Source organism: Terrapene carolina, unplaced genomic scaffold, assembly GCF_002925995.2.
Source record: "Terrapene carolina triunguis isolate 2854851 unplaced genomic scaffold, T_m_triunguis-2.0 Scaffold33891, whole genome shotgun sequence".
NCBI classification, from domain to species: Eukaryota; Metazoa; Chordata; order Testudines; family Emydidae; genus Terrapene; species Terrapene triunguis.
Window position 1 is genome coordinate 6,812,630 of NW_020698242.1, and position 15,917 is coordinate 6,828,546.

General features: G+C 40.0%; 1 protein-coding gene across 1 annotated transcript in view; it reads left to right on the forward strand.

Moving 5' to 3' along the window:
* The window catches only part of LOC112106861 (1-phosphatidylinositol 4,5-bisphosphate phosphodiesterase gamma-2), an 86,709-nt gene extending 71,396 nt beyond the window's left edge, over positions 1 to 15,313 (forward strand). Inside the window, exons 24-31 of the mRNA XM_024200325.2 lie at positions 501 to 603; positions 1,931 to 2,140; positions 3,264 to 3,409; positions 6,411 to 6,525; positions 8,140 to 8,307; positions 9,239 to 9,327; positions 13,294 to 13,478; positions 14,835 to 15,313. Coding sequence (XP_024056093.1) covers positions 501 to 603; positions 1,931 to 2,140; positions 3,264 to 3,409; positions 6,411 to 6,525; positions 8,140 to 8,307; positions 9,239 to 9,327; positions 13,294 to 13,478; positions 14,835 to 14,877 — 1,059 coding nt within the window. The 3' untranslated portion in view covers positions 14,878 to 15,313. The remainder of the gene's footprint in view (positions 1 to 500; positions 604 to 1,930; positions 2,141 to 3,263; positions 3,410 to 6,410; positions 6,526 to 8,139; positions 8,308 to 9,238; positions 9,328 to 13,293; positions 13,479 to 14,834) is intronic.
* Positions 15,314 to 15,917: the final 604 nt, after the last annotated feature.

Consider the following 15,917-nt stretch of genomic DNA (forward strand, 5'->3'; position numbering starts at 1 on the left):
GGGGTGTGATTCCTAAAGCACAATAGCGTGTTGTGCATTAATTGGTCCATGTAGACCCTGCTGGTGTGCACTAAAGGCTCCCTAGTGTGCTTTTATATAGTGCTGTTTGAAACAGCACTACATTAAAGCGCCTTAGGGAACATTACAAAGAGATTACTTGTTACAATATATACTACTGTAATGAGTAATGGATATAACATAATATCCATTACTCATTACAGTATAAAAGCGAGAGACCCGAAAACCTCCAGTTATTGGAAACCTACATAAAACTCAAAAATTGCTAAAAATGAACCCCCAAAATTATATTAATAAACCCTGAAAAACAGAAGCCCTAAATATATGTCACATCCAAGTACGTTTGTGAAGTGTTAACTATGAAATCAGGGAGCCGGGAATGTTTTAACATAATCATCCTTTCTTTAGAATATGTCCTAGTTTATTGTGCCATCATGTTCTACATAAGTGCAATCTAAAAATATTTTTTTAATCTTAAACAGGAGCATATGAGGAAGTACTGGGAAAAGAATCAATTAATTGCCATTGAATTATCCGACTTGGTAATCTACTGCAAACCTACAAGCAAATCCAAGGACAATTTAGGTGATTTATTTTTAATAATAAATTTCGCCTTGCCTGCTTGCATGCTGATCCTGTTCAAAGAAACATTATTTGAAATTTTAGAATTGAAAATAAAATACCTCCTTTATGCACTGGGAGAGCTCAGAGAGCTCATACAGGCAGGATTTTCAGTGGCAAATTGGAATTGCACACTGGAGAGAGCATTACAGTATTCAAATGATAAAATGTCAGGTAAAATCTAGTGAGTTATCAGAATTGTTTTGAGCGTACATCTCAACCTGTCGAGGCTCAAGTCTGGGACTAAATGAGGAACAAATTACTGAAACGAGAGAGAGAGGAGACCATAAAGAAAGAGGAAAAGCTCTGAGGAGACAAGAACAACTTGGAAATGATTCATTCAGGTTTTTCTTTTCCATAGTGCTGCATTTCTGAAGTTAATAAAATGATAGTGACAAAGGGTGGGAAGCTATGCTGTCTGTTGATGGGTTGAGGAAGTGACATTGTCCTTTATGATGGAAGATGTAGGCGAAGATATGCTTTGGAGCGGTGACAAATTTCCATCTGGTCTATCCAAGCCATTCTTCCAATATAACACTATGAAGCTCACCAGATCAATGTGCACTTGGCTCCTTTTGTTTTAAGAGATGAGAAAAGGCTCTGGATGAATTCTTTTGTGATTTATGAAAAAAACTCAACCCTAAAATAGACTTGCTCTACATTATGTAATATTCTGCTGTACAGTCTGATTGTCACTTACAAATAAGACCCCCTTGAAGCTACTGGAGTGACATGAAGATGTCTTAATGTAAATGAGAATGTGGTGCAATATCAGTAAAAATTCCTGGATTGACACTGAAATTGATTACTTGCTGGCTTTTTGCTATTGCAACCAGATCCATGGAGTACCCAACAAATATCCCCTTCCTGCTTAAGATTCTTTGTGAATGCTTGCAGTAAGCCATCAGTGTAGATAGACATTATAATTGCAGTCATTATTTGAGGCGTTGTTAACCATGGATTGCCCTCCATTCCTCCACTTACACACAGGAAAGGATGTCTTATTTAAATATGTGCTGCAGTGCTCAAAGGAGCATTATTAGCAGTGACGGGATGAGAACTGTAGCCTTCATCCAGTCCCACCACAATGAGCAATTAGAGGACTTGTCAGGCAGACAGGTTATTTTAATTTTCAGACTTGATGTTCAGCCAATTTGCGGTGTGTGCATTAACAAGAAGTCAATTATTGTGTTAAAGGATGAGGTAAAGCAAGGCTCCAGTGGAAACGGAGAATAAATGGTGGTTTCTTTCTCCTTTTTTTTGCCCTCCTCCTGCCCCTCCCCTTGTGTAGAAAATCCTGATTTCAGAGAAGTCCGTTCTTTTGTGGAAAACAAGGCTGAAAGTGTTGTCAGGCAGAAGCCTGGTGAACTGCTGAAATACAACCAAAAGGGACTGACGCGGGTTTACCCTAAAGGACAGAGGGTTGACTCATCTAATTATGACCCATTTCGTCTCTGGTTTTGTGGCGCCCAGATGGTGTCTCTTAATTTCCAGACCCCAGGTAATATTCTCATAAAGAGGAGCTTTAATTGTTTTTCATTCTTTCAACTGACCATTGACAAGTTCCCCCTTTAGTCTCTCCACCACCCTGGTCATTGTGGTTGGTATCTTACTAAAGAAGGAAAATAGATGGAAGAAGGAATGTGAGTGCTTGAGAGGATTGAAACTATATGAGTTGTTTGCTTGTGACTCTGTGGATCGGCTACTAGGGCAGATCCCAGAAAATTCATATCCTGCAGAGTTCACTTGTGGGACGTGATCCAACTCCTTTGAAATAGTTGAGTCTTTCTCTTAACTTTAACGGGTGTTGGACCGGCATGTACGGCCACAACATCAGCTGGCATAAATCAGCATAGCTCCACTGATTTTGATAGTGACACTGATTAACAGCAGCTGAGGACCAGGCCCTCTCACCTCACAATGTACTGGGTTGTGTTAACTGAGTAATTCCATTTAGTGATCAAGAGATACTAGAAGAGCTGGTTGGAGAAACTTTGGTGTCAGAATACACAGTGCCATTAAAATTGACATACTCCATGAAATTGTGTCAGGTGCACAAAAATTTCATTTCCTGTTTCAACATTTTTGGATATGAATTGTATAGATTTTTCATTTTGAGATCACTTTCATTTTGTTTCTTAATTTTGTATGATCATAAAACTATTTTTAAAAGGTCAGAATCTAAACAAAACATTTCAATTTTGTCAAAATGAAATGTTTTGATCGACCTGGAAAAAAATTCCAGAATTTTCTTTCATGGGGAATTTTGAAATGGTCCATTTTTGTTCCTTTCAAAACCTCAAGATGTTTTCTGAAAGTAGCTTCTTCCCTCTACACAGCTCTAGCTATCAGCTTGTATTTGTTACTGAATTGATATTTTGACCAGTTCATTGGCAAGGCAAAATGTGTTGTGTGAATGCAAGCCTCTCTTTCAGATTTCTTATCAGTGGACCAAGGACAATAGTTCTAATTACTGAAGTGAAACATTAGTCATCACCTAGTTTTGTGAAAGTGGCAACCAGTGGGAATGGCACTAAAGAGCCATCAAACTGATACTTTGTCATCCTTTTGGATTTAATAAAATGGGGAACTCTACTGTCATGACTATTTCATTCTCTCCCTAGATAAATACATGCAAATAAACCATGCCTTGTTTTCACTTAATGGACGGACTGGATATATTCTGCAGCCAGAAAGCATGCGAAATGAGGACTATGACCCAATGCCAAGTGAATCAAAGAGGAAATTGCAGATGCTTTTGACAGTGAGGGTAAATCTTTTCTTTTGTAAATATATTCTTACAAGTAGTAAAGGTCTATATGACTGACTACAAATAAAGCTATTTTTTTTCAGAGCAAGAGCTGTGACAAACTGCCAAAACATGCTTTATTTAAATGTCAGTGTTTTAGGAATAAAACTAATTCTGCCACTTTCCCTGAAATGAAATAAGTTTCTCTCTGTCTCTCAGTGAATATAGAACAGAAAAAATTGAATGTATATGATAACTATTAAAAATCAAATCAAATCAACTTACATTGAACTCCACCTTAGTTCTCATTAGAAAGATCCGATTAGAGACTGGTTAGCAACAGATTTATTAGTTCAGCAGGTTTCCAATTTGACAGAAATAGATTTTTATAATGAAAAAAAGAAACTAAGCCAGAAAAAAAGTTAGCTTTAACATGATAGGGGAAAATGCAGCTATTTTTGTACACTTCATCGTTTCAGAATCTCATTTTTCATTAAGAAAAAAAGTTTATTGTTTGAAAATTACACTACAGTGGGTTCTGGCACCATCTGTAAATTGAACTTGTTTGTGTTCTCAGCTGCTATTCAGTAAGAGAGATGTCTTCCAAAATAGCATATGTTTTATGAGAAATGATGGTAAGGAACGAACAAACACTGTAACCACTTCTCACTGCAGTTTGGATGCTGACACGGGCTATACAAGTAAAGCAAAAGAACAAATGCTTTTTAAAAAATGTAAGTGCTAAAAGAGTACAGAACCTCACTATTATCTCGTCATCTTGAGAGTGGAACTGTGGCAGTTGAAGTGAGGCATCTTCTGTATGTTCTGTGAAAGTGTGGTGTACAGAGCTGGATTTTCAGACACTGTCCTCCATTTTTGCAGACACATTTTTGCGCCCATAATTATTTATCCTCATGATTTAGGTCACTTAGATGTTTGTCATTGATTTACAAGTGCATTTACCAGCGTGTGTAAGTAACCAGAACTATGGTGACAAATAATTGCTCTTGCCAGATTACATCTGCAATTATTTGTGCTTGCAAAAATGGAGTTCCACTTAAAATTGGGCTGAAAATTTGATTCAGACTCTTGAATGCATATGAGCAAGAGAGAAAGAAAGAAAAGAAAGAGAGAGGGGTTGTGTGTGTATCTATATATTGCATAAAAAAAAATCTACCTTGAAAGATGTTCAGATTTCAAAGACAAGCACACACAAATCAGTAAATGCCAGAATTATGTTTGCCTGTGCAACTCTGATTCAGGCCCCTTGTGTATACATTGTGGTACAGTCTTTAATTATATAGTCACATACTATTTTTTCCATAGACTCTCACCTCATTCGGTGAATGGGTAGTTATTCAGTATTCATTTTTCCCTCCTCATTCAGTATGTGGCCCCAGGTCTTATTACCACATACCATGCAAACCCTATTCTGAATACAGAATTAATGTCTTTATGGGTGTTTCTGAGGTGCTCTCACCATAGTATCTGAGTGCTCCACAAACACGAATGAATGAATGAATCTTCTCAACTCCCCTGTGAAATTAGGTAGGGGAACTGAAGCACAGAGAGATTAAGGCCAGAATTGTCAAAAGGGTCCACTGAATTGGGTGTCAATCTTGGGACACCTGGGGCCTGATTTTTCAGAATATTTAGAATTTTTATAGCACTTCATATTCCCAGAGCACAGCTCCAGTCAAATTCAGTTGCAGTCATGAGCACTCAGCAAGGTTGCCAATCAAACCCCAAGGGTCTCGTGTTTAGCATGCAGAAAATGAACACCCGATTAGTGGCCAACAGTTGGCCACTTGCTTAGTCTCGCATAGGCACTCAATGGCACAGACAAGTGTAGAATCCAATTACCTAGGGTGGCACTCAATTTCCTTAACCATGAGACCATCCTTTTTCTTCCTGCAATCCCCCGCCTCATTTCTTCCAATGACAGTAATAAATGAGGCAGAAGAGCTACTGACAACCACCTCCTTTGCTACAGAACCCTGATTCATTCCCAGAACATCGTCCACCCTCTGCACTCCCTTTCCTCTTATCCATTTTTCACTCCTCTGCATTTGAGTCAGGCACCTTCCACCTTCTACACCATGATGCCTGCAGAGGAGTATTGAGAGCACAGGAGGTATAGCCTCCCTGCTCTGTTTCTGTGTCTGGTGCCACAGTGGCCCCTTAGCAGCTGGGAAGAGCAATTGCAAGCAAAGTCCTGCTCAGCCTCCCCGCAACTCTTCACTCGCTCTGTAGGGAAGGCACATGCACAGTCTAGTTGGCACATAAGAGCTGTGAGGGGATGGAGCATGCCCAGTACAGACAGAATTACTGGAGAATTTAGCTGCTAAATTCAAGTCGGTTCTGAGCGTGTTATTTTTTTTTGGAGGCTTATAACTTGGCCATATTGGCACGTATTTTCACAAGGATGTCAATGGACACCTCCCTGACAGCAGGAAAACCCCTTGCCAAGTCCCTGCTCCAGAGTGTGGAGTTGCTAGAGCTTCTTAATGAAATGGTTAGAAGAGGTTTGTTGCTTTTTTTTCACACAGACAAAACATCCTATTTTTCCCTAGTCTCATTTCGGAAATGGCTGAATCATTTTAGCTGAAAATTAAAAATAAACAAACAAGCCACTCCTCCCCATCAACCTGAGGCAGATACTCAGCATGGAAAATTTTAGCTTGAATGCTTTAAGCTTGGAGTTATGCAAAGTTATAAGCAACTGAAAACAGGATTTTACATTGGAAAGTGTAGGGCAACCTTAACTATAAGTGTTGTTACCTGTGCCAGTGATACGTGTGCGTGTTTGTAAATATATATATTTCTACACACACATCTACCTAGCTATCTATACTGGAGAGAAAGTGCATATATGCGTGCTCTCTTGAGGACTATTTGATAAGAAAAATAGTTGTCTTTTTCAGTGGCACTGTTTAATAGTTTTGTAGACCACTAGCAGTACATAAATTGCAGTGCCAAGTTTTTTTTTCAAATATTGGTATAACCTATTGTCCTTTTATAGGTTTTAGGTGCTCGCCATCTGCCTAAACCTGGCAGAAGCATTGCCTGTCCATTTGTAGAAGTGGAAATTTGTGGGGCCGAATGTGATAATAGCAAGGTCAAGACAACTGTTGTGAGTGAGTATCTGCACAACCTTCTGGGTGGGAGTGGAGTTATACTTGCAGTGCACTAAATAAAATTGGTAGAGGACATTCATCATGCATGCTATCTATAATTGAGGTTAAAATTTGGTCACGGTTATTTTTAGTAAAAGTCACAGACAGGCTGCGGGTAGTAACAAAAATTCACAGAAGCTTGTGACTTGTCCGACTTTTACTTTTAAAAATAATGGGCCGGGGGAGGGCTTGACAACCCCTGGGCTGAAGCGGAAAATGTCATGGAGGTCTCTGAAAGTCACGGAATCCGTGACTTCCATGAAATAATATTTTCCTTATCTATAATTTACAAACATCATATACTAGAAGGATAAGGTGACTTTATTGCTCTTAACTGATGATTCATGTAATGATACTCTAGTGCTTGCCTTAGAACCTTCACTATGTGTCAAAATCAGGCAGAGAAACATGCAAGTGTTAAACTGTGTTAGGTTCATAATAAGGTGCATTTCTGTTAAGTTTCTGGCTGTGTGTAATTTCCATATTTTTAAATTGCTTGGTAAGTTGAAAGTGTTTCTGAAGATGCTATATGCAATATTGAGAGCTCTGTGTAGCTTGAAAGCTTGTCTCTTTCACCAACAGAAGTTGGTCCAATAAAAGATATTACCTCACCAACCTTGTCTCTCTGAAGATGCTAGTCAATTTCTGAAGGTGCACTCGAAGCAGAAAGATTCTAAGGTCCTGAGGCTATTATATTTAGGTTTGAGTTCAAAGATTAGATAATTTCTTTGGAGATATCTTGGACAAGAAGGGTGGTAATACAGCAATGGAGCATGCAAAGTACTGTCCTCTTGATCCAGAGCCCAACAAAGTCAAGGAAATACCCCCATTGATCTCATGGAGCTGTGTGTGCAAATGAGGTTCATTTACTAAATGTATCTGTGTGGGCCAAAGTTACACTAAAAGCCAAACCGGGGTAAGAATTTTAAATGTGAGGGTCCTACTCCACGGTTTTTCTTACTTTAAGCCATCTGATTGGCTGTCTATTTTATTGCCTGATTTTGGCATTTCTAGATGTTTCTCTGTGACAGAGGAGGCCGTGCAAAATTCTGGGAGTGGAATGAGTGCAGAATGTTCAGTAGAGAGAGTAGGGGAACCACAGTGTTCCCCAGAGAAGATATTTTGACCTTTATATTTTGTATTGGTGATCAACCTTGAGAGCCAGATTTTCAGCCTCCAGCACACATGCAGATGACCCCCAAAACTCCACCAATGAGTATGCAAACTGGATAGTTGCATATCTGTCTACTTGGTATGTTTCATGCTAGTGTCTGTTTTTAAGCTCAGACCTGGGTCTTGTTTTTCATTAATGCGTGGCAAGCAATTCACCTTTTAAAAATAGATGTCCAGGGAGGTTTGTTTATATAAATATATTAAATATGAAGAAATGTATTTAAATTTAGATTTTTTTTAATAGATTTTTTCGCCCCCCCCCAGAACTTCTTGAGTGGGCATACAAAAACAGGTGGGATAAAGAATTTCAGACTTCATGTATAATCCCAGCATGTGCCCTTGGATATACAGCATGAAGGGAAGTGATTGCATCGTATCACAAAAGTTTTCTTTTCGTTCCAGATGACAATGGCCTTAACCCAGTTTGGGCACCCTGTCCAGAGCAAGTGAAGTTTGAAATTTATGATCCTAACCTAGCGTTTCTGCGCTTCGTTGTTTATGAGGAGGATATGTTCAGTGACCCCAACTTCTTAGCACATGCCACTTTCCCCATCAAAGGAATCAAATCAGGTAAAGATCAATAGGGTATTATAAAGTGTTAAGCAAGAAACATGGTCTTTAGAACTGCTAGTACTGCGCATTTGCTCTCAAAACTTAGGTAGTAAAGGGCCCATCCTGCTGCAACACACCTTGGGAGATAGCTACTTTAAACTGAAAATACCACCCCCTCCCTCTGAACTAGGATGTCAGGCATGTTGGAAATAATCTTTTAAATGAATCACCCACCACCAAATTGTTTTTCATTCTTTCTGCAAGAGGAAAGAGTTACATAGAACCAGTTTTATCAGCAACGAGAAAGTGAGTATGGAACTACCTATTACTGCAGTATGATCAGTTTCACAGTGGGAAGTAAAGGCAGCTCCTGCATTCTTGGTCCCACTAGTTTGAGACTGATGGATTTAAATCTGACCCTCTGGATTAGGAGAGAGCAAATGCCAAAAAAGGATCGATGTTCTCCACCCTGCCCAACACCCAGTTATAGATTTATTTTGGAGAGGTAACAGTATCAGCGGTGCAGTGTTTGTGCCTACCTTCTAATGATTTGATTATGGAATGATTACTGTGATTTAATTCATTTTGCCACAGTCTCCATTTCATTAATGTGATTGTGTGCCCAGAATGAGTTCTGGAGAGATCACTGCTTAAGGTTCTTCTGCTATCTTGAGTTCTACCTTTGCTTTTTTAGCTGATCCAAATGTGGGCATCCCTTGAGTTAACTTCTGATTTCTCCAGGCCTGGTTTGATTTGCAGGGCTGTGGGAAAACTTTGTCACCCCATCTCTGCCTGCTGCTTCCTTGTAAACTTCAAAGCTCTGCCTGCTCCAAGGAATGGAGCAGGTGAGCAGAGTGGAAGGAACTACCCAGTCCCATGCATGCTTGCCCCCAACTGCAAGCAACCCTTTCTCCTTTACTTTAATTACCTCTGTGTACCCTCTCCCCAGGTTTTAGGTCGGTACCTCTCAAAAATGGTTACAGTGAAGATATAGAGCTGGCTTCCCTTCTGGTTTTCTGTGAAATGCAGCAAGTTCTGGTAAGTGCAAAGCCACTTCCTGTGTGTTACACTTTCCTCATCACTTCCGCTACGCCCAGAGCATGGGTCAGTGAATTCTTTGTGGTAACCAAGAGGTGACAATTCAGCTCATATATTTCTGCCTGATACTGTGTGACCCTTAAGTCTTTCATACTGGTTCCTGAATGTTCATTAACCTGAATTCAGTTGCTCGCTGTCTGGGTGGAGAGATGTCTCACTCTTTTAAAGAATATTCTGCTCATGCAGCAGCTTTGCTGCTGGCCTCTTTGACTGGAATGAAACCAGCTAGAATTTAATTCTCTGGCAGTAGGAAAGAGCCCTTCTCAAGCTTATATGCCCCTCTTGGAGGTGAGACTCACTAATATTGAAGCCTCACTTGGCGGTAGATACTCAGGACAGAATATATTCCTTCTCTGGTCTTCAGAATCAATCTCTGGAAAAAACAGAAGGCTTTGCCAAAGAGCAAAAGTAAAAACAATAATTGCCAGTATTTTATAAAAACCAGAGACCCAGCACTGGATCCCACTGCAGATAAACCTGCCTCATTTAAGCCTTCACGGAACATCTGTTTGTTTGAAAGACTAAAATTTTGTGTGCACATAATCCTCTTCTTGGAAAAAAATTACAAATCCCTAGTCATGGAATCAGCCAGGCAGATGGGTGAGCCACAAGCCATTAATTACTATTGGTACCCAAAGTTATTGCATACAGTACTTTAAACCAGATCCATCCTGTGTAGTTAGCGCTCTCTTCCAAATTTTCAAGTCGCAGTTCTCCAGGCTTGACAGACACTCTATGAAACAAGTGAGATGCTAGGGACTCAAGGTGATCTCCCACATACTGCAAATTTCAGAGGAAAAAATACTCTGTTTCTGCTTTACATTGGTGTAAGCCCATTGGAGTTGATGGAGTGACTCCAAACCCACGCTGCTGTAACTGACACCAGAATCTGACCATTGCATTTCTTACAGCAGAACACTATGTGCTTCTCGTCAGTAAGTCATTGGGTCTCTGGAGGGATTTAGTCCTGCAGCTACGTGGATACTGAACGGGAAAGTATTGCACTTAGTCATGCTCAATTTCACAGGAGAAGCAGCAGATTGGGAAGAGTTGGGAAACACCCTTTTCCAAGTTGTGTAGAAAGTCTGACGAGCCCCCCTGTGCAATGACTGTATGCAATCCTGTCACAGCTTCTTGGCAACCATTGTAGCTTTCCATTACCCACTGGAGAAGGGAGAGAAAAGAGGAGTTGCAATGAGGGGGTCTGAGGGGAAATAAGAGGTCAGGACTGCAGGATCATGAGGGGGAAGGAAGGATCCCGAGGAAGAAAAGGGGCCATAGGTGAGGGATCGCAAGAGGGGGAGAGGGTCATAATATGAGACTTGTGTGTATAAATAAATATAATGTATATCCTTTAAAAAAAAAGTTTTTAAACACGTAAGGTCTCAAATCCCATGGGGATGAGCCTGGCATAGAAGGCTAGATAGAACTTTGTGTTGCCACCTCCTACAAACCCCCCACCGATAGTGACTCAGTGCCTTACAAAGGGATATCCATGCTCAACATGTAAATATGCTGAGACTCTCTGGTGTCTGGGATTTTCTTCAAAAAATCCAACTCGTTATTTGCCTGGGGCAGTAGTGTCTTTTAAAGTGTTGTTCATAGCAGCCGTGCACCTCCCAACCTTCCCAGCAGCAAGTTCTTTGACTATAGCACATCTCAGAGCCTCAGTCCCCTTTCTTCCAGCTTGGTAAACCAAAATTAAGATGCAACGTAAATGTATATTTACAATGATGAAACCTCAGGATGCTGATGCAGTGGCGGGAGAAATTTCAAAGATTTTTTTTTTTTTTTGACAGTCTATAGCGAATGAAGACTTGCCATGGTCATTAAACTTTTAGAACCTTTGCCAAACCAATCTAGAAGCATCATAAAAATGATCAAGGTCTTTTCCATCTGTTATGCTGATTTAAAAAAAAATCCTCCATAAAATGTTATAGTTTAATAACAGATCTGTTTATACAGAAATCCCATCTGCATACACTTGGAGAGAAAATCTAAAATTATGAAAGGGCTTGCAGATGGTTTTGAAATTTGTTGAGACATAGAGATGCAAAAATGTTGTAACAGTGTGTAAATTATCATGTCGGCCCTTATCCAGTTCCGACTGAAATTAACTGGAGTCTTTTCATATAGTCTGGAAATGTAAGTGTATTAAGAAAGTTTTTAAATTTAGAAGCATGTCTTATTTGCTTGCAAATTTGATTTACTTGCTGTGGAAAGTATGACTGTTTTTGAAGCATTTTCGGATTATAATCAGTTTAGCTGGCATTTGTATTTTAACAGAAATTCCCAAAGTGTCCACTTTAATCTTACTTTTGAAATCCAGCGTTGGTGGATACAGTTATTTGTGAGAATAAATGAGGGCATGTAGATGTCTAAGTGATCAGCAATTGGCCATCTGCATGTCTTCATTTATGACTGAAGGAGGCAAGGTTGGTTCCCTTTAAAAACGAGACCCTTTATTCCATATTTATAAAATGCGTAGTTTGTAGGGTAGAGCAGAGAGGCTGTGCTTCAGCTCTTTGACATCCCCAGAGAGGGAGCTGCAGCAGGGTTTCAGCTGTAGTGCAGGGGGATGGGTGTGCGTGTGTGTGTATATGTGTCCGTGATTTTACAGTTTGCTAACCTGGTAAGCATGTTGCGAAGTCCATCCATTATTTTAGGCATCTGGGGAGTCAGTGGGCTGAGGGGTGAAAGGAGCTTGATTATTAGTATGTCTGCTGTAACAGTGCCTTGTTTACTGGTCGCATGTTTCTTTGTTGGTTTGGGATGTTTTGATATTAGTGTGGAACTTAAGACCCCAGTCCTGCCAAGATTTACGCAGATGGGTAACTACACAGATGAGATTACGCATGTGCATAATGTTTCAAAATAGTCCATAAATAGTTCCCGGTGTCAAAGGGGTGTTATGTGATTTCCTGTTTGTTTTGTGAAGAGTTTTGAGAGCCCTTTTTATAGAAGATGACATGCAAGTACAAATGCAAATTAAAGGCCTAATCCTGCAAATACTAAGGGTAAGTTTACACTGCAGCTGGGACCCCTCAGCCTGGTAGACAGACCCGCTCTAGCATAGTTCAAGCTAGCGTGTGAAAAATAGCAATGTGGACGTAGTGGCTCGAGTGGCAGCTTGAAGTCTCCAGCCCACCTGACCCCCTGGGTCTGAACTTGGGTGGCTAGCCCGAGTCTCTGCCGAAGCTTCAACCTCTGACGTTATTTTTAATGTACTAGCTCGAGTCCCACTAGCCAAGTGAATCTGCTGGGATTGGGAGGCTCATTCCTGGCTGTAGTGTAGACATATCCTAAGGGGCAGATGCTTCGCTGGTGTAAACTGTCATAGCGGCAGTGAAGTCAATAGAGCTATGACAGTTTACACCTGTGAAGGATCTGCCCCCCCAGCCACAGTACTAATGGCCATGAATGGTCCCATTTAATGTTTGGTGTTTGAAGAATCTGATCTTTCCTTTGCAGTTTAATAAGAAACTCCATTGGAAGCAGACTTAGTAATAAGCCCCATCCTTGGTAGTGTTTGCATACTGGGCTCTATCAGATGTAACCTTCAAAAATTAAAATTTCTTTCCAGTGTTTCAAAGCTATTAGAAGATAACTGCAGTCGTAACACACAGCTTCCTCCCCTTCTTTCCTCAGCATGCCTGTATACTTCATGGAATGCTTTCTCTGTAATCCATTTATTTCTCACTGATCACCACGGTGTGTGAACGCCTTACCTTTTTTTAAAAAGCTTATTTTTATGAGCATCTTTTTTTCAGTGTTTTCTCAGTTATTTATTTTGTTTCCAGATGTGTCTTATAAAAATGAATTTACAAACTACTACTTAGAAAAATCAAGGAACAATAGCTTGTGTAAGACATTGAATTGGTTTCTGATGTTCTTTTCCTCTTGAAGGAAAGCGAAGAGGAGCTTTATTCATCGTGTCGGCAACTTCGGCAGCGCCAAGCAGAACTGAACAACCAGCTGTTCCTGTATGACACTCACCAGAACTTAAGGAACCCTAACAGAGATGCCTTACTAAAAGAATTCAGTGTGAATGAGAACCAATTACAAATGTACCAAGAGACATGCAGCAGGAAGTAGGTTGATCCTCTTTATTCTGCCCAGTGCCCCCCCCAAAAGGCTCCTCATATCTAAGGGGTCCTGTTTGGAACAAAGGCTTCAGCTTTATTAAGATAAGATAATTTCTGACCCACTTGGCTTGGATCAGAAGCCATGCTTCACTCTTTTAAAGGGAGTTTGAGCTGCCACTGAACCAGACTCCAGCAGACATGACGATGAGTCTCTTGGTCCCAGTGACTCACTGAATGCCACAATCTTTGGAGCTTAGACCCTTCCCTACCATCCAGCTCAAACAGCCAAATAAATTACCCACCATAAAGACTACATAGTGACATAAACATACTGGAACATGTGGGACCAGAACATAGTTCTGGTTTGACCCAAATACCAATGAAAATGCAATGGTTAGTCTTAGCGACAACATGGAACTGTCAGTTAAATACCCAGACTCTATCCTAAGGAAAAAAGACCCCTTGCCCTAAGCCTTGCCCCAGCTCATGGCTGGGTACAGGGAGAACAGGACCTTCCTGCAGCAGGAGGAGATCCTGAATGGATCTTTGCTCCTCTCCCAGCCTAAAGCGGGGAGAGGGGTCAAATCCTTTCCTCCCAGCCAATCAGAGGCCAGTCTTTCACGTCTCTTTAGAACCAGAGAAGTGACCAATGCCATAGTTCAATGCAGAGCCAGGTTATGATTGGTCAGTAGGAGCAAGGTGCCGCTGGCATTCATCCAAGGAAAACCCAGCTGGCAACTATCCTACCACCCTGTGAGTCTGTGGTGGAGCTAAAGGTGGGGAGCTGAGGTTAGTTAATATTATAGGCTAGTGGTAGGAGCAAAGGACTGGGAGTTGATTCATGAGTTCTATTCATGAGTCCACATAACTTCTGTGTACTGGTGAGTCTTTGTGTTCAGTGGGGATGATATTTACTCCTTGGGGTGTGGTGTGTTTTTGAGATTCCTGGATGGAAGGTGCTGTTAAGTATATGTTGTGATAATTATAAGCACACCCCAAGAGACACTTATCTTGTAGTAAACTGTGTGGAAATTGGAATATTTGGGGACCAAATATTTAAAGATGGGAAAATGGATGTTCCTACAAGGACCAGCATTTCAGCATGCAAATAGAGAAATATGAAAGTAATTCATGTGTGCATTTTTGTGGGAATGTCCATGACATTGTTCTTTGAAATTTTTGGCTCTTTTTTTAATACAGTATGTATACAAAGCTTGAAGTGCCATATATATATTGTTACTGTGTTCAGATTTTAATTTAAAGAAAAGAAACGGAAGTACACAGTGTTGCTGTTACACTAGTTGCTGTACGGTGCTAAGTGAGTTGACCCAATTGTTGACTTTAATTTTCTTTTTCTTGAAGATTAAAGGAGAAGAAAGTCAGTAACAGCAAATTCTACTCCTAGAGAAGCTATTCCTTTTGGTGCACCTTTTAGAAAGCCACTCAGGAAGAGACATTAATTTACCCTGATCGTCGTACTCCATGAAGGTCTCGTCAGGCTGAATTTACTAAGAAGAAGAAAGATGGGTTTCCTAATATTTTTTTTGTTATAGGAGGAACTATTTTCATTGTTGTTTAATTTATCTTCTGTACAAAGCATACACACAGTGCAGGCTAGATTTTCTGCATATTCAAGTTATTATTTGCATCCAGTATCACAAATCTTAGAGTAAGAAGGAAACTAAGGGTCAGCTTTTCACAGCTACAGGGTGTGCAGACAACTTGCATGCATTTGTGCAGGCCTAACTTACCCTTAAAAATACCCAAAGTGCAAGTACAAATCATCTACAGTATTTGTGTGCACAGGACACAAGTTAGGCATTCACAACTATTTGCACACACACACACACAACGTTAATAATCTGACTCCTTATGATTGACAGATAATAGGTTTAATTTATTAAATGCTGTAAAAGCACTTTTACAATATGATTGTGACATCAGATACAGCAGATTGTATCCCCCCCACACAAAATATTCCGGGCAATGGATGGTTATGCTGTATTTTCTTCTGATAGATTTTCTTGTTACATTTTTTAATACCAGTGAATGAGTTAATTTTCTAAAACTAAATGTACTCCAAGATTGTAGATGGGTTATTTGTTGGATTTTATGAAAAACTTTAAAAAAGAGAAATACGACATTATTTTGTGTCACGTAAATCAGCTCCATCAAGGCAGTGCAAGAAAATATTTTTAATACATAAGGTAGGAGCTATCCTTTGCTCCTAGAAACAAAAGGTATTTTAAACTCCAGTTGGATAATTTACTTTGGTGTAACATTGTTTCTCATATCCTTCCAGCTGCTAATCTGCATACAAATGAATTGTTTGCAAACTATCCATCTGTAGTCTTGCAGACCTTCTTACAAGATAATGTCAAACAGTACTGTTTGTTTTTTTAATGTTGTCTGTTTTCCCAAAATATATTTAATCCATAACATAAC